Source organism: Myotis davidii, unplaced genomic scaffold (genome assembly GCF_000327345.1).
Source record: "Myotis davidii unplaced genomic scaffold, ASM32734v1 scaffold802, whole genome shotgun sequence".
Taxonomy (NCBI): domain Eukaryota; kingdom Metazoa; phylum Chordata; class Mammalia; order Chiroptera; family Vespertilionidae; genus Myotis; species Myotis davidii.
In genome coordinates, this window is record NW_006295887.1 from 513,284 (window position 1) to 535,309 (window position 22,026).

General features: G+C 37.1%; 1 protein-coding gene across 1 annotated transcript in view; it reads left to right on the plus strand.

Annotated features, from left to right (window-relative positions):
- XRN2 (5'-3' exoribonuclease 2) overlaps positions 1-22,026 on the plus strand; it is a 95,086-nt gene that overhangs the window by 38,681 nt on the left and 34,379 nt on the right. The window contains 13 exon segments of the mRNA XM_015568567.1: positions 2,229-2,303; positions 2,390-2,523; positions 2,621-2,678; positions 2,762-2,869; positions 6,620-6,664; positions 8,074-8,202; positions 12,113-12,231; positions 14,752-14,887; positions 16,395-16,502; positions 16,595-16,684; positions 17,483-17,555; positions 20,839-20,922; positions 22,004-22,024. Coding sequence (XP_015424053.1) covers positions 2,229-2,303; positions 2,390-2,523; positions 2,621-2,678; positions 2,762-2,869; positions 6,620-6,664; positions 8,074-8,202; positions 12,113-12,231; positions 14,752-14,887; positions 16,395-16,502; positions 16,595-16,684; positions 17,483-17,555; positions 20,839-20,922; positions 22,004-22,024 — 1,180 coding nt within the window.

Sequence of the window (22,026 nt, forward strand, 5' to 3'; positions counted from 1 at the left end):
GGCCTGGCCAGTTTGGCAATGTCAAAACCTTGTCTGAATCTGTGAGTCTGTTTCTGTTCTGCTTGTTTATTTAGTATTTTAGGTTCCATTGTTGATCGATATGTACTTATTGCCATTTTATTGTTCATATTATCTATCTTTTTTTTCTTCATAAAGAAGATCCTTTAACATCTCAGGTAATACTGGTTTGGTGGTGATTCCTTTAGCTTTTTCTGGACTCTATTCTGTTCCATTGATCTACGTGTCTTTTTATGCCAGTACAGTGTTGTTTTGATTGCTGTAGTCTTCTAGTGTAATTTGATATCAGGTAGCATGTTATCTCCAACTTTGTTCTTCTTTCCCAAGATTGTTGTGGCTATTTGTGTTGTTGTTTTTTTTTGTTTTGTGGTTCCATGTTAAATTTTAGGATTATTCTAGTTCTGTGAAAAATGCTGTTGGTATTTCTATACGGATCGTGTTAAATCTGTAGATGCTTTTTGTAGTATGGACATTTTAACAATGTTAATTCTACCTATTCATGAATACAGCATATGTTTCCATTTATTTTTATTCTCTTCAATCCTTTTCTTTAGTGTCTTGTAATTTTCTGAGTACAGGTCTTTTACCTCCTTGGTTAAATAATATATTCTTTGGTATTTAATTTTCTTTTGATGCAATTGTGGATGGGATTGTTTTCTCAAATTCTGTTTCTGGTAGTTCACTGTTGGTATACTAGAGGCCCAGTGCACAGATTCATGCACCGATGGGGTCCCTCAGCCTCGCCTGTGGGGATTGGCCAAAACCGGCAGTCCTACACCCCCTCATCCTGGCCCCGCTGTACCTGCTGCCGCCACCTGTTGGTAGGCTCACTGCCGCTCTGCTGCGGTCTCCGCGTGCCTGTCCTAGGACGATACTGGTGTGCTCGTGATGGAGAAGCGGCCGCAGGCTTGCGCCCAATCAATCCCGATGCTGGTCCTGATGCCAGAGGAGGGAGGGGCGCGTGCCACCACAGCTGTGAATAGTGGTTGTGTGTGGGTAAGGAGTTGGCAAACTACAGCCATGAGCCCAGCATCTGGCGCCCGTTGGTCAGCTGAGTGGAATTTAAAAGCTTTTAAAAAGACATGCTGAGCCCTAGCTGGTTTGGCTCAGTGGATAAAGCATCGGCCTGCAGACTGAAGGGTTCCAGGTTCGATTCCGGTCAAGGGCACATGCCTGGGTTGCGGGCTAAGTCCCCAGTGTGGGGCGTGCAGGCAGCAGCCAATCAATGATTCTCTCTCATCATTGATGTTTCTCTCTCTCTCCCCCTCTTCCTTTCTCTCTGAAATCAATAAAAACATACTAAAAAAAAAAAAGACATGCTGAGTGAATAAAGGCAGGTAAGAAATATACTATATGTTTACAGAGAAAGATCTAGAGGACTTTACATCAAAATGCTAATACTGGTTGTGTGTAGGTAAGGAGTTGGCAAACTGCAGCCCTAAATGGATTGCAGATTTGGCCTATGAGCTAAGAGTGATTTTTACACATTTAATGGGTTGTAAAAAACAAAAAATATAACATAAAACAATATGGGAAAGAGACCATATATGACCCTTACAAGCTAAAGTATTTACTGTCCCCCTTCAAAAAAAATCATTTGCTACTCCTTGGTGTAAGTGTGACTGGGATCATGGGTAATTTTTATTTTTAAAACCAGAGGTCTGGTGCATGAGATTCATGCACTGGGGTGGGAGGGGGTGGGGAGGGTCCCTCAGCCCGCCCAGTGCCCTCTCGTAGTCTGGAACCCCAGGGGATGTCTGCTTGCTGGCTTAGCTAGCAGGCAGACATTCCTCTTACAGTCTGGGGCACTCACAGTCCGGGACCCCTCCTTACCGCCTGCCTGCAACGGAGGCGGGAGCTCCCGCCACTGCCATTGCGCTCGCCAGCTGTGAGCCTGGCTTCTGGCTGAGCGGTGCTTCCCTTGTGGAGTGCACTGACGGGGTGGGGGGGGTGGTGGTGGTGGTGGTGGTGTCAGCTCCTGCATTGAGCATCTGCCCCCTGGTGGTCAGTGCACCTCATAGCGACTGGTCATTTCACCATTCGGTTGATTTGCATTTTACGCTTTTATTATTTAGGATGTTATGGTGAATTCTTTTTTTATTTCAAAAAATAGAGTATTAAAATAGATCTGCTTTTTAAAAAGCCATATTTATTTGAAAATTTACAGAGTTTAGAGTGGACATGTTTAATCCTTGATCCCTTTCTTGTAGCACGATGAACTTGCAGATAGTCTTCCTTGCGCAGAGGGAGAGTTTATCTTCCTTCGTCTTAATGTTCTTCGTGAGGTATGTAGTCATAATCATTGGAATTGGTACTCTAAGACAAGTGTGCCTTTAATAGCTTTAATGCCAGTGTTCCTTTTTGGTTGTAGTATTTGGAAAGAGAGCTCACCATGGCCAGCCTTCCATTCACATTTGATGTTGAGAGGAGCATTGATGACTGGGTCTTCATGTGCTTCTTTGTGGGAAATGACTTTCTTCCTCATCTGCCATCGTTAGAAATTAGGTATGTGTGTTTTTGTGGGTTTTAAGACTTGCTTTAGCCTCCTTGCCTTTACAGTGCATACTAGTCCTAATGTATAATATTTGTTTCCTGGTGGCAGGGAAGGTGCAATTGACCGTTTGGTCAACATATACAAAAATGTGGTACACAAAACTGGGGTAAGTTTACTCTTGAAAAATTTTAAAACAGAAGTATTTGCTTTTATAAGAAGGTCATTTTACATGTATTTTATTACTTACAGGGTTACCTAACAGAAAGTGGTTATGTCAATCTGCAAAGAGTACAGATGATCATGTTAGCAGTTGGTGAAGTTGAGGATAGCATTTTTAAAAAGAGAAAGGATGATGAGGTAAAGTGTTCCTATTGCAGTAGCTAAATTGCTCCTGTCTCTAATAGGCTGTGATGATCCTGTGATTGTACTTTAACCTCTTTGAGTGCATTGTTATATCATTATAGTGTATAGAACATCACTATAATCATGAGTGGTAGTGCTTTCATTATTTTATAAAGGTTTTGATGCTTGCTTTGTGGAACTATATATATTGTACACTGTGAGTTGCATTATAATTTTTTTTCTCTTCATATTCTTAAGATATAAATCTAAACACCTGTCTAATCAGTAGGATATTAAATGAGGGTTCTAAGGCTACAAGAATGCTGGGATTGAGCTGCCATGTTTATAGGAAATATTTATGCTCTGGAAGACAGGTCAAGAGCTAGGAACTTTGTACTCTGGTAGTAGAATGTAGGGGGTGTGATTTGGATTGCATCAGCCAAGGCAGAGGGTTGCAGCTTTGAGTAAGAAATGTAAATTTAAAAGAGAGAAATAAGGTGGAGGAGGGTGGGTGGGAAGAGATCAACCAAAGAACTTGTATGCATAACCCATTGACACCGACCATAGGGCGATGAAGGCGTGGGGCCAAGTGTGTGGAGGCAGGCTAGAAGAGGTCAGTGGGGGAAATAAGGGCACATATGTAATACTTTCAACAATAAAGATTTTTTTAAAGTGGGAAACAAAGCTCTTAGGAATTGATTACATCTGATAGTGTGGAGGGCTTAGGTGAGAAGCTTGGGGTTTTGACCTGGACAGTTGAGTTTGCTGGTGCCATTTACTGACATAGTAAGTACTGAGGGTAGAGCAGGCTAGGGTGGTGACAAGGTAGAAGTCAAATTTCATTTTGGAGATACTGAGTTTGAGTGATACCTCAAGCATTCAGGACACTTGAAAGGAGAAAAGCCCAGAAAGCAATTTGATTGATATGTGTAAAGCTCAGAGTAGAAGTTTTTTTAAAGGAGATTTGAGAACCATTAGCGACTAGGAGGTACTTCAAGTCATGAGTGTGAATTTGAAATCCCTGGGAGCTTGTATGGAGTGATAGTCCCTCCAACAGAAACCTCGAGACGTGGGCATATAAGGAGAAAGAGGAGCCAGTTCTAGAAAGATAGGAGGAAATACCTGAAGAGAGGAGGTAGATATGCACAGGCCCCTACTCTCCAGCCAGGGGTTCAGAGCCCTGGGGAGTGAGTGTGGGAGAGGGGCAGCAGCTTGGAAGCTGAGTGGGTTGTGGGGAGTGGCAAGGGAGGCAAGCAGTGGGTAAAATGAGCAGATAATAGTAGCAGATAAGAGTGAAGGAAATCCTTTTGGAAACTGATTTTATAAAAAGTCATATGGCTATTTTAAGCAAATAGCAACATAATATTGCTATATTGCTTCATGATCTAACATTACAACATGTCGTTGTATCTGACAAGATTTCATATTTTCTTCAATTTTGTATACTGTAGCTAGTGATCTCTTATTTTAGAATTTGGAGTACCATTTTAAGTAAAAGAGTGAGTGGATTGTAAGCAATCCAGAGCTTTTGGTATTTGGTAATCTTCTGTGATGGCAAGAAATTTTCATATGTAAAATTCAAATAACAGAACTAACTTTGTCTGGGATACCAAATGTCTACCAGGACAGCCATTGTTAAATAAGTCTTCAACAATTATAGTGGCTCCACTTGACCTACTGCCATTTATGTTTTAAGAAAAACTATATGTGGTGTGTACTGCTTGGTGTAAAAGCCTCATGTTACAACAGTCTTTTTATGTGGCTTTAGCAGACTTTACACTTAAATATTGGTGATATTTAGCATTAGGGCAGGTTGTATGGGATTTGATAGATACCAGAGTGCTTCAGATTTAGTTAATAATGGTTTTCAGCAGCCTGACAAAGAGGACATTTTAAAACTTTGGGTCTTTTTGGTGTCATTGACATCATATGATATCCATTAGTATGGTTGGGCATGGCGGGGGAGGGGGGCAGAATTTATGAACTCTCAGAAATTCCATTTAAAGGTATATGGTACTATGTATTTTTTTGGAAAGTGTGTCCACTTTTGACAGATTTCCAAAGGAGTTGATAGCACCCAGATGGACCTATTGTGCATAGGTGTGACTACCACTCTTAGAAATAGGTATTTAACTGACTAGCAGAACAGATAGTAGAAGAGGCATGCATCAATATTTATTATTTAAATTGAGCAATTAGGTAAATGTGATGCTTTTTGTTTTATGAGCTTTGAGGTTTGCCCTTTAACCTTTTAACCTTACAAATATTGTCTGTTTATTCAGCAAATATTTATTAAGTGTTACCATGTGCCTGATAGTATTCGAGTGTTAACTGATACAACAAAACAAAACAAAACAAAAAAACACAAAAATTTCTAACCCTGCATGCTGACATTCTTCTGGGGGAGATGAATGATAAGCACAAAAGCTTAAGTAAATTGTGTAATGTGTTAGGGATAAGTGCCATGAAGAAAATTAAAGCAGGTGAGGAAATAGCTGGGAAGGTGGTGATAGGGAGTTTGCAATTCTAGAAAAGGTGGTTAGAGGGTGCCATGCCCACAGATGACTTTGAATAAAGACCTGAAGGATGGGAGGGAGGAAACCATGCAGACATTTGCAGGAAGAGCATTTCAGATGGAGGGAATAGCCAGTGGAAAGGTTCGGCAGATGTTCACAAAACTGCAAGGAGCCGGTGTGGCAGGAGCAGAGAAGAGATCGGAAAGATGATGGCAGGCCAGATCTGGCAGGACCCTACAGGTCATTATGAGGACTTTAGCTTTCACTCTGGAGGGGTTTGAGTATAAAAGTGACAAGATTATCAAAGGGCCACTAGCTGTTATATTGAGACTCATTGTATGGCGGCAAAGATAGAAGCAGGAAGTCAGGTCCAAGGGAGCTAGTATAGTTGTAGTGGAGGTGACAAGAGCTAGTTCAATTCTGCATATTTTGAAGATAGAACCAAGGGGATTGGCTAATGGGTTAGATGCTAGGTGTGAGAAAAAGCTATCAAGATTGAGTCCTAGGCATTTTGTCTGAGCAATTGAAAAATGGTCTGAGCAACTGATGAGGAAGCAACATCAACCCCAAAACCTATGCAGTTGAAACCACGGCTACATTTTGAAAACTTGATGATGCAGTCTGGACTCTTTCCTATGAGTTAAAATTGGCCCAGAATAAGCAGTGTGAACATCTGAATGTCCTTCCTTTAATTAAATTGACTTTTTAGAGTCCGGGGGTGTGGGTGGTGTTTGCATAGAGCCCACTTCTCTCTTTATCCACTGTGTCATATATGTTACAGAGTTAGAAATTGTCAAGCCCTTTTTAGGTAACAGAGGCTTGCTATTAAATTGTCTTCTCAATATTTTTAAACTGACATCTTGATTATTAACTGACTTCAACTACAGCTTAAGAATTCTTTGTTTTTCTATTTGTATCTTCTCCACATTGGTAGCCTGTTCGCTCCAGGGTAGAGCCAGTAGTTTTTGTCATGAGTCTTTCATTCTTTCCTGGAATGATATAAAAACCATCTGAAAAAAATTAAGAGGAAAATTAAATTGTACCTAAATATAGAATGCTTTCTACCAATCTAAAGTTCTGATAAGCAGCACTTTAAACATATAGTCTATTACCTAGGTTAATTATGTACCTAGGTTTCTGGGGTCTTCCTTTAAAAACTTTAATTGTCTCTCAAATCATTCCTGGTAATGTTTAACTCTTACATTTTTGTGTAATTATTTGACAGAATATGTGGATTTTATACTTTTAGGACAGTTTTAGAAGACGACAGAAAGAAAAAAGAAAGAGAATGAAGGTGAGTTTTAATTAATATAATAAGATTGGCAATAGCATGACTTAAAGTTTGGGAGGACAATGTTTGTTACAATAGCTTTTTATTTCTTATCCAGTAAGGGTTGGATAGGGGCATAGTGTTCCCCCAGCTGCCTTCTTACATGGAGAAAGAATGCTGGGGTTAAAAGTAAAGAAGTCCTTTTTCAAGCATCTGAAGGGATACAATTGATGGGCAAGAGGGGGTGGTTGGCATTTATCCTAATCAGGTATTGCTTTTGTAATAAAAATAGTTAACCTTTCGTATCCTCTTGAAAGTTAAATTTTTTCTACATCATTGTCAGGTTAGTATTCCCAGAACATGACACTCAAAACTTTGTTGTTTCTCTACTCAGAAATCACCAGTAACTCCTTAGTTTCCTCAGAATACAGTTTTATCTTCGTCTGGCATGCAGAATGCACTATGATCTGGTCTAATTCTACCTGCCCAGCTTTTTCCCTTCTGCCTTCTTAATACACCATGTACCTCCAGACTCAGATCATTGCCTTCATTTGGTACCTTCAAATGGATTTTTTTACTTCATGACCCCCACATCTTACCTTTCCTTACAGAGTCTCTATTTCTTCTGCTCATTGACTAGGTGGAGCAGTTCTTTTCACTCTGGGGCTTCTTGCAGTGATATTTGTTTTCTTAATTGCATGCTTAACTTCTTTAGTTCTTGTTTTTCTTATCTTCCTTACTAGATTTTAAACTCATGGAGTTTAGGGACTGCCTTTTATTATTATATTTTGTTGGAATCGAGCAATTTCAGGAATTTAGAAAAGAAAACAAGTAGAGTTGTTTAATATTGCAAGTAGGTTCAAAATCACTTAGAATGGGAGGGGCATATTTATTTCTACCCTCTATATAATTATTTTCTTTCAGTCAGTGTCTGTTTAAAAAATCTCTCTTGTATCAGTCAGCCATGATTGTTAACTTTTACAGCTTTAGTCATAGCTCTAATTAATTGGAAAGTGAATTAATTCTAGGAAAGTGAAGAGTAAGTAAAAGTTATATTTCTAAGTATAAATCATACTCTTGACTTGTTTTTTTATCTTATTAGTTATACTTAATTTGCCTAGAATTTTGTCTTGAATGTGTTCTGAAATTGTAAGTAAACATAATAGATTAGCCTAATTAGCTGGGATAGATTCTCTGTATATATCAGAACAGTGAGTTATTTGTACTTTCAGAGTTGTTAAATATTGCAGACTATTATTTATAGGGTAAGTTTCAATCAGATCAAAGTGTCAACAACTATGTAATGTGAATGGAAATCCATTTTCACTTTTTAAGTGCTTACAGTGGGGACTATATTTTGTTGCCCTCTTTTCTTCCTGTCATCTGTGTTGTCATTTAATTTTAATTTCTACATTTATTTCCATTTATGTTAGAGAGATCAACCAGCTTTCACTCCTGGTGGAATATTGACTCCTCATGCCTTGGGTTCAAGAAATTCAGGTTCTCAAGTAGCCAATAATCCGAGACAAGCAGCCTATGAAATGAGGATGCAGAATAACTCTGTAAGTGACCTATTTTTATGTGGCATTGAAGAGTGGTGACTATCACATGTCCCTTGCAGTTGTGTGTAAATTTTATCACTTACCCTAGAGTTGTTTTATAGTTTTTTCTATTTCTTTTACTTTAAGATATTTTTAATTATGTTAAGTTTATTTTTATCAATATGAGAATATCTAAATAATATTAAAGAAAGAAAATGGATAAAGTATAGATAGCTAAGTGGTTGCAGTGATTTAAATGGGACCAAGGTACTAGGTGGTGATGGTGCTGAAAGCATCACTTGGACATGCAAACGTTTCATAGCTGGAGCAAGAGAGATGGGTGGGTTTTGCTGCCTATTTCCCCTTTCCTTCCAGGGATCAGTCAGGGTCATTTTGGAGATAGTATTCCTCAATTTTTCGAATACTATAGATACTCTTACTCTTTACTGCCTAAACTCTTACTCTCCAACTCAGGTCTCTGTAATAGTAGCAACAGACCATGGGCTCAGAGCACATGGGCATGGCAGCAATAGGAGTGAGGAAACAGACTACCAACCAACATTCACAAATGGCAGATAAAGTTATTGCTTATTTTGGACTAGTAGGCATGAGAGGAAGAGTGTGTTATAGAGAAGACAAGATAGTATGTAAGGTTTGGTATCGTATATAAATCATTGCTTTGATATATCCAAGGAAACAGCCTAAGTTTGGATGCTTAGATTTCATTATTCTGATAGTTATTGTATTGGTACTCAAATCCCTTATTACAGGGCAATCCTATGAGGAGAATGTTTGCCATATCAGGAGACTGATTGGATTTGTCTTGCCATAAATTCACACCTCAAAGTTTTAAGGACCTTACATTTGAAATTTGAGAACTGAGATTTTGCACCTCTTGAGAGAAGCAGCCTAGGTTTCTGTTGTGTATTTTGTTGTTTGACTTTTGTTTTCTTGTCTTATTCCTTACACCATTAACAGAATGGGATATGCAGGGTCAGTGAAAGGGATTGCAATGAGACACGTGAGTCAAACATGTTCATTATTTAAGATTATAAGGGACTACAGTCCCCTCAGAGGAACTGAGAGTGACAAGTGTTCTCAAACAGAATATTTTTCTCTGAATCTCAGGTAGCCAAGTAGGTTTAACCTTTGCCAGCTGTGATGCTTTGAGGATTCCAAAACTATATTCAGACTCTACAGGACTAGACCCATTAGTGATTAATATCTGACATGGAAATAGGAGTGGAGAGATTGGTGATTATTTGATCCTGTCTTAATTCCTCTTGACACAATTGTTTCTATTGGAGTCTTTGCATGGAGGGATTTTCATCTTAAATGTTCCAAGTTTAAGAAAATTATGAAGTGAAGTTATGAAATTTCTTTAAAATCATGAAGCTTATTTAAGGGAGCCTTTAAGATTATGTTTTATTTTTTCTAAATGTTTGGGCATGTTAGTTTCAGTTGACTGATGTCTACTGATGGTCTGCCTTGTTAATGTTCTATTTGATAGGTTTGTTTCCTCATAAATATGGTTGTATTCGTGGCTTTATATTATGTAAATATGTTTTTAAATGTTGCATTCAGAAGTGTGGTTTCATTATATCTGACCAGTTTCAGTTTAGTAAGTTTGATTGCAAAAATAGCTTTTTCAAAAGAAATTTGAGGTGGTATGAATCTGGTATGTTTAGGAAAGAATACTTTTTAAAAATATATATTTTTATTGATTTCAGAGAGGAAGGGAGATGGAGAGAGAGATAGAAACATCAATGATGAGAGAGAATCATTGATCAGCTGCCTCCTGCACACCCCCTACTGGGGATGGAACCCACAACCCAGGCATGTGCCCTTGACTGGAATCGAACCTGAGACCCTTCAGTCTGCAGGCCGATGCTCTATCCACTGAGCCAAACTGGCTATAGGGGTAGGAAAGAATACTTTTACTAGTAGAGCTAGAGCAGAAAGGAGAGCAGCAGAGATTTAGTATTAAAAAGCAAGCACCTTTTTTTTTTGAAGGTATATTATTTTTATCTAAAGATAGAGTTTAAATGTTGTTTATCAATTTGGGAAAGTTTGCTTTTTACAACAATTCTGTACTTAAGACAGTTGACAGGAACATCATTCTCATAATTTGATCCAAATGGATTAGTGTTGGGTTTAAAAAATAATGATAACTTAATTAATGGTAACTACTTGGTGCCAGCAGGCAACATGTTATTGGTCTTTCACATGTATTGTTTTATTTAATCCTTGCAATAACCTGTAAAGAGATAGAACATTATCATCCCCATTTGAAGCAGAGGCTGACAGAGGTTAAATAAATTGCTCAGGGCCATACATTCAGTAAAGATTGGATTTGGTATTTCAAACTCAGATCTGTCTGACTAAAAATACCCATCTCATTTTCCAAGTACAACAGTTCCTTCCTGAATTTATTGTTATTGGTGTATTTTTTTTATAGTATTGGCCATATAGTATCATGATAAAATTGATATTACACATTTTAAAAAGGGAAGTGTTATATACTCTATGAAATATAATTTTACTTTGTGGTAACTTTCCTTGGCCTATTTTATGAACTGCCTTTATACTAAGGTTTTATTTATAGTATTAACAGAGCCTCTTTATTCCTGGCAGGGTAGCTCAGTTGATTGGAGCGTTGTCTCCATACACCAAGGTTGCAGGTTCAATTCCTGGTCAGGGCACATACAAGAATCAACCAATGAATGCATAAATAAGTTGAACAACAAATTGATCTCTCTTTCCTTTTCTCTTTCCAAAAAAACTCTCCCTCCCTCTCTTTCTCCCCCTCTTCCTTTCTCCCTCTCTCTCCCCCCCCCCTGCCTTCCTTCCTCTACTTTAAAATCAATAAATTAGAAAAGAGAGAGACTCAGTTCTCATTTTAAAAATAATTTAATTTACTTGAAATATCTAGTATACTGTGAATAACAGAAGAATACCTTCACCATGGAAATCTTTTCTGCCACTTATGTTTTTGGTCATTTAACACACAACGTAAAGTTGCAGAAGATTATAATTTTTAAATTAAATATTAAGATACTTTAGGGTGCTACTGTGTTCATTGAGTTAGGTATAGAAGAAGATAAAACTGATAATACTTTAAAGTGGTATCTAACTCTGAAATAAAATCTACATTTTTCTAAGATGACTAACTAGTAGATTTTTATTTGTGCATTGAATTTTAAAACAGTATATATAAAATAATTTAACAGTTACCTGACAGAGTCTTATTATTAAACTAGAGGCCCAATGCACGAAATTCATGCAAGAATAGGCCTTCATAGCCTCGGCCACCATCACAGCCCCAACTCCAACCAGAAGGTTGTCAGGATGGTCATCTGCCGTTAGCCTGTTTCGGTCGATTTGCATATTATGGTTTTATTATTATAGACGGCTGCTTTTCAGAGTGGTTGTACTAGTTAGAACATTTTATTTAACGTTATTCTCACCAGTATTGACATTTTTTTTTTTAGTGTTGACTCTTTAATGTGTTATTTGTTATGAATTTATATACATATGTGTTTTTTCCATTTACAACTTCGTTATGTGATCAGTGGAATGTGATCATAACTTTGTAGCATGAGGGGTCCACCAAAGAAAAAAATATTCGTCTTAGAATTTTAAAAGTGTATAAAATTAAATTTTTATTTTGAAGCGGTTTTTATCCTAAGAATGTTCAGGGTTTTTTTGTTTTTTGGTGTAAGGGTAAGAAGCTTGGTACTATATTACTAGTTTGGGGGGAGGTGAAGTAGGCCAAGATTGGTGTTTGTATTTTCTAAATATATTTACCATATCTATTTGATAACTTAAAGAAAAAGTGGTATCATGAAACATGGTGGTAACAGTTTGATGTGACTTCTTATGTGAAGTGGATAATTAAATCCTGTCTCTGTAATGCTCTAATTGTCTGCAGAGTCCTTCAGTATCTCCTAATACAAGTTTCACTTCTGATGGTTCCCCATCTCCGTTAGGAGGAATGAAGCGAAAAGCAGATGACAGTGACAGTGAACCTGAGCCAGAGGATAATGTCAGGTGAAGATATTATTTTGGTTGCATTTTGTTAGCAAATTGCTGAAATAGATGTGGTATAATTAATGCTATTTGCCTTAGAGCAGCAGTGCCGGCAGATGCTTGCCTGTGATCTTTTTATCCACAGTAATTAATGTGAAGGTTTAAACTAGTCAGTAAATTCCAGAGAGATATATAAGCTACTATTGCTGTTAAAACTAAGTATCTAGATTAGTATGCGTGCAGGTTTTCGTCCTCCAAACCACTTTTCCCTCTGAGACCAAGCACTTGGTCGGATAGATATGAGGTGTTTAGCTCTATGTGATCTGAATGTTACCAGTTTGAGATTAAATTTTCAAGCTGCTTAACCTATTAAGTTCAGTTACACTTGGATACCTTAATATAGTTTGCTTTAATCTTCTCATTTGAAAAGGTTATTCCTCAAAATGAAATACACAAATGACATTTGGTTAAGAAATAAATGTATATATTTTAAAACCACAAACTTGCATATGCACAGTTATATTTCATGGCAGAGAAGTTTCCCTTTAGCTGTTTAAAATTTGTAATAGGAAACTTTGATTATTTAATTTATCCAGAAGTTTTTGGTCATTATATAGTAAGTTTAACAGCCTCTGTGTAATTAAATCCAGGTTTGCAGCCTAGGCTCCAAGTATAAAAGACCAACAATCTCAATAATTGAAACTCATTATGAATTTAGCAAAATGATAAATTTCAAAGTTAAACAAACAATAGTGGTCCACAGCTCATACTGCTTTTATGGGACATGATTGGTATGTTTGTATTTATGATAAGAAACTTCACAAGTGTCATGTATGAAACTGCATTTTTCTAATATTCTTTGATATTAGATTCTGAGATCTGGGGTGACTTGTACTGGAACGTTTACCTGATCTGAGTTTTTATTCTCTGATTCTATAACTCTGGACTTTCTTCTTAGAGTGCTTTTTTACTGTGTAGCCATCATGTTTAATACCAGCTTAATAGTTAACTTGATTTACTTAGAACTTTATTGTTTAATCCTGTTGCTGAGGATAATCAAGGTAGAAATGCTTCTATCAAGAAATGTTTGGCTCTAGCCAGTTTGGCTCAATGGATAGAGCATTGACTCTCGCACTGAGGGGTTCACCGTTTGATTTCCGAGCATGCAGGAGGCAGCTAATCAATGTGTCTCTCTCACATCAATGTTTCTCTGTCTCTCCCTCTCCCTTCCACTCTCTCTAAAAATCAATGCAAACATATCCTCAGGTAAGGATTAATAACAACAAAAAGAAATGTTTGGAGTTTTTAGCATTTATTTCATTGATATTTCCTGTAAATAATGGTAATCCACATTATGGATAGTGGATATTTCTCCTACTGATATTCTATGAATACTTTGAGTATGAGAACTTAAAATTGATATGGTGTATTTTGAAACATGACTGCAATTTGTAAGATCTGGTACATGGTAGAAAATAGCTCTTAAATGGAGAATCATTTTGATGTTCTTGATCTGTGCTGGTGTAGTTTGTGTGTGTGTGTGTGTGTGTGTGTTTTTAAAGTTTTTTTTGGGGGGGGGCTTTTTAAAAATATGTTTTTATTGATTTTAGAGAGGAAGAGAGAGCGGGGGAGAGAGAGATGGAAACACCAATGATGAGAGAGAATCATTGATTGGCATGTGCCCTTGACTGGAATTGAACCCGACGCTTCAGTCCGCAGGTTGATGCTCTATCCACTGAGCCAAACCAGCTAGGGCTTTTTTGGCTTTTTTTGTGTTCCTTCAATAAAATGTTTAAATCTCTCAGAGTATGAGAAATGAGTACTTAAAAAACATATGCTTTGGGTTAAAATAGGGGTTTTTACATTACTTTTTTTGATGATTAGCGATAATTTCGTCAATTGATTGACTTGCTTCTCAGTAGCAGAACGTACATACATACCTTAAGCCAACAGCACCTCTTATCTGAAAGGGGTAAGGTGGCCCAAGGATAGAGTAGGTATACATATAATTTCTGCTTGGTTCCCAGAAATGGTTTTTATAAACCACTTTTTGCCTTTTAAAAAATGAATCGTGCTAGTCATTTCCTAAAAAGTAATTTGACTGTTTGGGTACAGTTTAAATATATTTTAAACTGCAGAACTTGGTCAATATAAAATTTCAGTATTTGAATTTGAAATGTAGTTTTAGAATTGTCCCACAATCTAAAACTACATGTAAAACAGTATGAACAAACAGGTGTTATTTGAGCAAACAGGTGTTATTAAAGTAGTTTAATAAATGGTTGTTCTTTTTTTAAATGTAGTTTTATAATGGTATTACTAGTTTGTGTTTGGTTTTTGATGTTTAGCTATCTTTAAGTTGATAATAAATCCTGGGAAAGGACTTTTTAGAAATAACTAAGTGAAGTTGTGCTAGCCTTACTGTTAAACTCATTTATGTTTCACCTGGATATTAAATATACATTGATTTGGCCAATAACTCGGTAGATAATTACTGAAAGTATATTTAGTCGATGTAAACTGGCTTTGACTGGTTTGTAGGCTATGGGAAGCTGGTTGGAAGCAGCGGTACTACAAGAACAAATTTGATGTTGATGCGGCTGATGAGAAATTTCGTCGTAAAGTTGTACAATCTTATGTTGAAGGGCTCTGCTGGGTTCTTCGATATTATTACCAGGTACAAAAAGAATATTTTTCTCTAAAATATTATAATAGTGAATATTATTGAGATATATTCTGAAATTAAGCCCATTCTTCCTTGTTTAAGTTTCCTATTTAGAAATTCATTACCTTAAATAATACTTGTTTGTAAAGTTCCTTAAATGTTAGTATATAAACAAAGCTAATTTGGGTTTCATTAAAGGATTTTAGCATTAAATTGTGTGATAGAGTATACTGTGGCTTTCATGTGATTAAAGTTTGATGTGGTTTTTTTTAAAAAAAATAACTGAATAACTACTAATCACTAAATGATTGAACAAAGGAAAACTGGAAAATGCTAGTAAGAATTTGAAAGGAATTTGCATGATATAATTGCCTTCATGTAATGTAGTAATGTTACATGAAGTGCATTCTAATTGGAGTAATCTCCATCTGACTGAAAATCTTCAATAATTGAGATGTCAGACTGGTGAGAGATTATGTAAACATAGGGGATATAATACTGTTAGATAATATATGGCTTTATACTCTGAGAATGAAGCAAGTTAAGTTTGGAGTGACCTGGGAGTAGATGATGTTTGTTGGTAAGTAGGAAGTAATTTAATGCACTAAACAGTAATATAGTATTGATCGTAAAATATTCTAATTTCATGTTTTACTTCTACCTTTAACACGTTAAATGCCCTGTCAGTCACCGGTGACTGACACTATACTTTCCATCTCGAAGACAAAACAGGCTGGGCTCTTAAAGTGTTAAGATTTTAATTTATTAGGCACAGAGTCAAACACTTACCAGGAAGACTCCTCATTACTTGCTTTTGTTTTCTTTTCAATGGGTATACTTAAGTATTTTTATGGTAAAGAGAAAGTCACATGAAAATATAGGGAATTGTAAAATGAAACTTTTGGCTGTTTTACGCTCAACCTCTGTTTCAGTGATGTTCCTTACCCACCCAAATAGGCTCAAGTAAGTGTGAGCTGCAGCTGCTCTTCATTATATTTGATAATGGCAGCATTAGAGTTGTAGAGATGCCTTGAAACACATTTAAGGCTAAAAATCATAACCATATTGTGTCTAAATACAAAGAGGCCTGTTAATTCATTATTAAAGACTAGAGGCCTGGTGCACGTATTCATGCGCATTAAGAGGAAATTAATTAGAAGAAATATTTTAGAGGCCAGAGGGGGACCACGGGACCAGGTCGTGTCTGGCCCGTCTTGCCCAGTCCCGATAGGTCGGACTTCAACAGCAAGCTAACCAGTTGGAGCGTCTGCTCCCTGGTGGTCTATGCATGTCATAGCAAATGGTTGAATGGTCAGAGGGACAGCTGGCATAGGCTTTTAAATATTTATAGATGCTTTGTAGAAAGTTCAGATTTAATCAAAATAACTTTTAGGACTGTGGGGAAAAATTAATATGTGGAATATATACTAGAAGTTGTGTTAATATTCTAATTTTTGTTTGTATTTGTGACTATCATTAACATAGATTTTTGCTTTTGTTTTGTTATTAATGATTTGAGGGCTGTGCTTCCTGGAAGTGGTATTACCCGTTCCATTATGCACCATTTGCTTCAGACTTTGAAGGTATTGCGGACTTGCCTTCTGATTTTGAGAAGGGCACTAAACCGGTAAGCTTAATTATTGAGAGCCATTACATTCATAGAATTTTGGCTTAGATAAAAATTGTGTAGCTTATCTGAAACTTTTTTCTTTCTTGCAGTTTAAACCACTGGAACAACTTATGGGAGTTTTTCCAGCTGCAAGTGGTAACTTTCTACCTCCATCATGGCGAAAGCTCATGAGTGATCCAGTGAGTCTTAGCATTTTGAGTGTGTTGGTAACTGAGTTTTTGTCATAGGTTTTACTAGTATTAGTCACAGTTGGTTTTGCATCTTAGTTGAAACAGTAAAGTATAGAAACAAAGTAAAAGTATGTGAGTTCTACTATATATTTTTCATTACTTTTTCCACCTCTTGTTTCCTTGGCATCAGTACCCCACTCAGTAAATAAAATTGACCTGTGTTTTGGAGAAATTATTTTTTAAATTACTTTATTATTATTATCATCATTATTTTAAATTTATATTATTGTTGAAAGTGTTACAGATGTCCCCCTTTTTTCCCCATTGACCCCTCCACCACTGCCCCCCAGGCACCCAGGCCTTCACCACACTGTAGAACTTAGGACAAGTTGTTTTATTCTGAGTCTGTTTTGACTTATTCCAGCCCTTTATGGTGGCTACAAGAACTCAGAAGACTGACCTACCTGAAATCACCTCTGAGCTTGTTTTGTGTGCTAGCTAAAAAGAATGAGACCAAGCTGGGAAGGAGGAGTTATTGCAGTCAATAAACTCTTCGCTCACTGTCTTGGGTCCACAGTTGTCAGCTCTACAGTTCTATAATAATGCTTTTTTTTCATCATTTAAAAAAATGTTAACTTTGTTTTATTAGACCTAGAATTAATCACCTGATATCTTAACGGTTTTTGAAAGGAATGAAACCTCATTTTCTCATCAGGCTTGATAGCTTGAATGAAAATTATAACAAATTCCTGTATAACAGCAGCGTGTAACTTTTGTTTTGAATCTTTACTTTTCTTCTTGATATAGGATTCCAGTATAATTGACTTTTACCCTGAAGATTTTGCTATTGATTTGAATGGAAAGAAATATGCATGGCAAGGTAAAATTTAGATATTCTTTTTGTTAAAATAATCTTAACTTTTTGGTAAAACTGTGAGAAGCATGATTTATAGAATGGAAGAATTACTGTAAAAGAAAGATAAATATTGTAAGAATTATATGTGAAAATTTAGTGTCTTTTCATTTAACCTGGGATTAGCAATGATTAATGGTAGTTTTAATAGCAACATTCTGATAAACAGTAAATTGGGTTGAAATACCCAATTAATCACCTTATCTTTCATCTCCTTTGTGATTAATTTATTGGACTTGGGACTTGCTCCTTCCAGTTAGTAGTAGCTCATTGACACCTTGTTAGGTTGTTGAGAGAGAGTGTCTGTGGAGACTGACTTGTATGCCATTGAAACATTTGAAAAATGTATTAAAAATTTGGTTAAATACTTGGCATTAATCATTACTTAAAATTTATTTCTTATATATTAATTTCTCATTCCTTTGTTCACATAATTTATAAGACTCCTATATAATAAGAGGGTAATATGCAAATTGACCCTGGATCAACCAGTCACTATGATGTGCACTGACCACCAGGGGGCAGACGCTCAACCTAGGAGCTGCCCTCTGGTGGTCAGTGTGCTCCCACAGGAGGAGCTCTGCTCGGCCACAAGCCGGGCTGATGGCTGCGAGCGCAGTGGTGGTGGCAGGAGCCTCTCCTGCCTCCTCTGCAGCACTAAGGATGTCCAACTGTGGCTTAAGCAGTCAGTTGGACATCCCCCGAGGGCTGCCAGAGGGATGTCTGACTGCCAGCTTATCCTGGTCCCCCGGGGAGCAGGCCTAAGCCGGTAGGTAGACATCCCCCAAGGGGTCCCGGACTGCGAGAGGGTGTAGGTTGTGCTGAGGGACCCCCCTCCCCCGAGTGCATGAATTTTTGTGCACCGGGCCTCTAGTGGCAATATAAAATTTGTACTAAATTCAAGATGCTACTCAACACTCATAAAATGTGTGATGACTAATTGTAAAACACAGTAAAGAGTTTTTCACACGGTAAGCCCCTTTCATCAAATCATTTTAACCTCCCTTCCACCATACATTTTTCTAGGATGATAAGCATGTTTGGTAAATCATGTTTTCTCTCTTTTAATTTGGTTGTTCCCTGTGGTATAGATGACCAGTAAAATGACTCAAAAAGAGTGGGGCAAAGGGCAATAAATAATAATTTACAATTTAAAATTGTTATATTTTGCCCTAGCCAGTTTGGCTCAGTGGGTAAAGTGTTGGCCTATGGACTGAAAGGTCCCAGGTTCGATTGTGGTCAAGGATACATGCCTGGGGTGAGCTAAGGCTGGAACCCACATTCATCAAATCCAAGGATGCATGCCTGGGTTGCAGGCTCAATCCCCAGCAGGAGGTAGCTGATCAATGATTCTCTTTCATCATTGATGTTTCTATCTCTCTCCCTCTCCCTTCCTCTCTGAAATTAATAAAAATATATTTTAAAAAGGATATTATATTTTGAGATTTGTTTTAGGTTTGACTTGTACTTTATGTCGTAATGGAAATTTCATATTACTATTATGAAATTATAATGGAAAATGCAACCCATTGATTAGGGTTAAGTGCTCCCTGGTCATATTTTGTTGTATGCAAATGGATTGGGGCATTAGATGGTTTTTGAAGATGCTTTGTGGAGGGAGAGGAAGGATAGGAGAATATGAGGGGGTAAAGTAAAAATATATGTAAATATATTTGTTTTAAATAAGTCCTTATGTGGGTTTATTAAATATAAGTAAATATATAAGCATGCAGGTGACTTGATGATTCTATCATCTATATATATAAAAAGCCAGGGGCCGTCACATCCGAAACAACCAAACGGACGACCGAACAGGCTGAGTGGGGCGACAAAGCTGGCCGGGGGGGTTAGTAAGGGACGATCAAACGACTGAACAGCAGGCTGTGTGGGACGACCATACCGGCAGAGGGGGCAGTGAGGGGCAACCAGGCCAGAGGGGGGTGGGGGGGGTACCAGCTGTTAGCTATGACGCCACAGTGACCACCAGGGAGCAGACACTCAATGCAGGAGTTGCCCCCTAGTGGTCAGTGTGCTCCCACAGCCAATCTCCCACGGCTGGCCAACCTCCCGCAGCTTCTCCTCCCCGCCGGCCAACCTCCCGTGGTCCCTCTTCCTGGCCAGCCCTGATGGGCCCTGATCACTGGTCAGGCCGAGGGACACCCCCCCCCCACACACACACACACTTGTGCACGAATTTGTGCACTGGGCCTCTAGTTGTAGTATAAATTGTCAAGAGGAAAAGTAAAGCAATGCACAGTGATTATAATTTCTCCATATCCTTGCCAACACTTGTTAGTTCTGGTTTTTTGATAACTGCTATGCTAATACGTGTGAAGTGGTAACACACTATGTTTTTTACTTTCATTTTCTTAATGATTATTGATAGTGGGCATTGTTTTCATGTACTTATTGGCTATTTCTGTGTCTTCTTTAGAAAAACATTTACTCACGTCTTTAGCCCGTTTTTGAATTGGGTTTTTGTTATATGAATGCTTTACATATTCTGGATACTAATCTATTACATGATTTGCATATATTTTCTTACATTCTGTGGGTTGTCTTTTCACTCTGTTGATAGTGTCCTTTTGATGCATAAAAGTTTTCAAAAATACTTTTCTTTTTTTAATGAGAGTGCAAGGGAGAGGGAGAGAGGAAAAAAATCCATTTGAGAGGGAAATACGGATTGACTGCCTCCTGCACGTCCCCCACTGGGGACCGAGCCTGCAACCCAGGCATGTGTGCTTGACCGATATCGAACCTAGGACCCTTCAGTCTGTAGGCCAACGCTTTGTCCACTGAGCCAAACCGGCTAGGGCCTTTCTGAGTATTTTAGTTGTTATGATCTCTCTTTTTTTTTTTTTACAAAAGAAGAAACTAAGTCCTAGAAAAATGAAAGGCTAAGCTCACACCCTTGGGAGATTAACTGGCTTGCCCAAGCACTTCCTAGTATAAATAAGGCTAGAACATAGACTGATATCCAGGGGACCTCTTGTTCATTTAATTCAAATATTTTATCATCAGAGAGTTAAGGTTTAGCAGACGTGGTTTTTCATATGAGCCATTTTAAAGATGGAAAATATAAAGGATCTTTTCTTATACCACAAAGTGGAAAGTATTTACACCTTAATTTTGGCGAATAGAGTTCAGTTCCAAATGTTTTGATATTAGCAGGGACACCCCACTAGAAATGTTTATTGGTGAATCTGTGATTCTAATAGCCCGGTTGGCTGGTGTACATTTGTCTCCCCAGGTGTTGCTCTGTTGCCATTTGTGGATGAGCGCAGGCTGCGAGCTGCCCTTGAAGAGGTATACCCAGACCTCACTCCAGAAGAGAGTAAGAATTATACTTTCACTTGGTCAGCACTGAGTCTGTGTAATGTAGACTTTACATTTTCTTATAAAATTTGACCCCTTTTTTTCATTTGTCAAATTTCCCATAAATGGGACATAAATCATTTATTTTATATCTTTTTAACAAAAGTTAACTTTGCTTCGTAAAATTTATTATCCATAAATTGAATAATAATTAAATAAAAAATTTTAAGTCACAAATATTTATTAAATTTATAAGAAAACATCATTTTAAGAATATCCTTTAACTTTGTGTGTTGCAAGAGTATTGTTAATTTCCTTTCTCTCCTTTTTTCCTATCATCTCCCCCAAATAACAATAACTTTTCTTAAATGGTTAGATTGAAACAAAAGCATTTGCCCTCAGAGTGCTAACTTTAAAATGTTATTTTGCACAAAAAGAGGTATTTTGTCATATTACTGACAGTAAAAGTATTGGGAAATTGCAGAGCTGAGCTCTACTGAAAAGTTGATTTAGTATCAGTATAATAAACCTATTGAAATAATTTCTCTATCAACCTTCCTTAGAATACCCTTGTTATTACATGATATAATTTGTGTTTCCTCAGGGAATATTTATTTCTTACAGTAAAAATATGGGTTCTTTGTAAATAAGAAAACTTTGTCCCTTATCTTATAATACTATATTCAGATATCTCTTGGTGCTAATTTTTTCTGATAGTCATTGATATTTGAAACCTTATTGTCAAAGAGTTGGTATTTTTTCTCTAGAGATCACACATGCAGGTTTTATTGCTTTTAAATTATTTTTTGTAAACTTAAAATTAAGTTTTTAAAATATAGGTGTTTCTTATTTCATTCTCATAAATGAAAATGGAAAATAAAGATGGAAAATATAAAGGATCTTTTCTTATACCACAAAGTGGAAAGTATTTACACCTTAATTTTGGCGAATAGAGTTCAGTTCCAAATGTTTTGATATTAGCAGGGACACCCCACTAGAAATGTTTATTGGTGAATCTGTGATTCTGACGTCCTTCGTGGCTGGTGTACATTTGTAGATGTAATTGTTTAATCTTCATTCTTTTCTTACTTTGTCCCCAGCTAGAAGAAACAGTCTTGGAGGT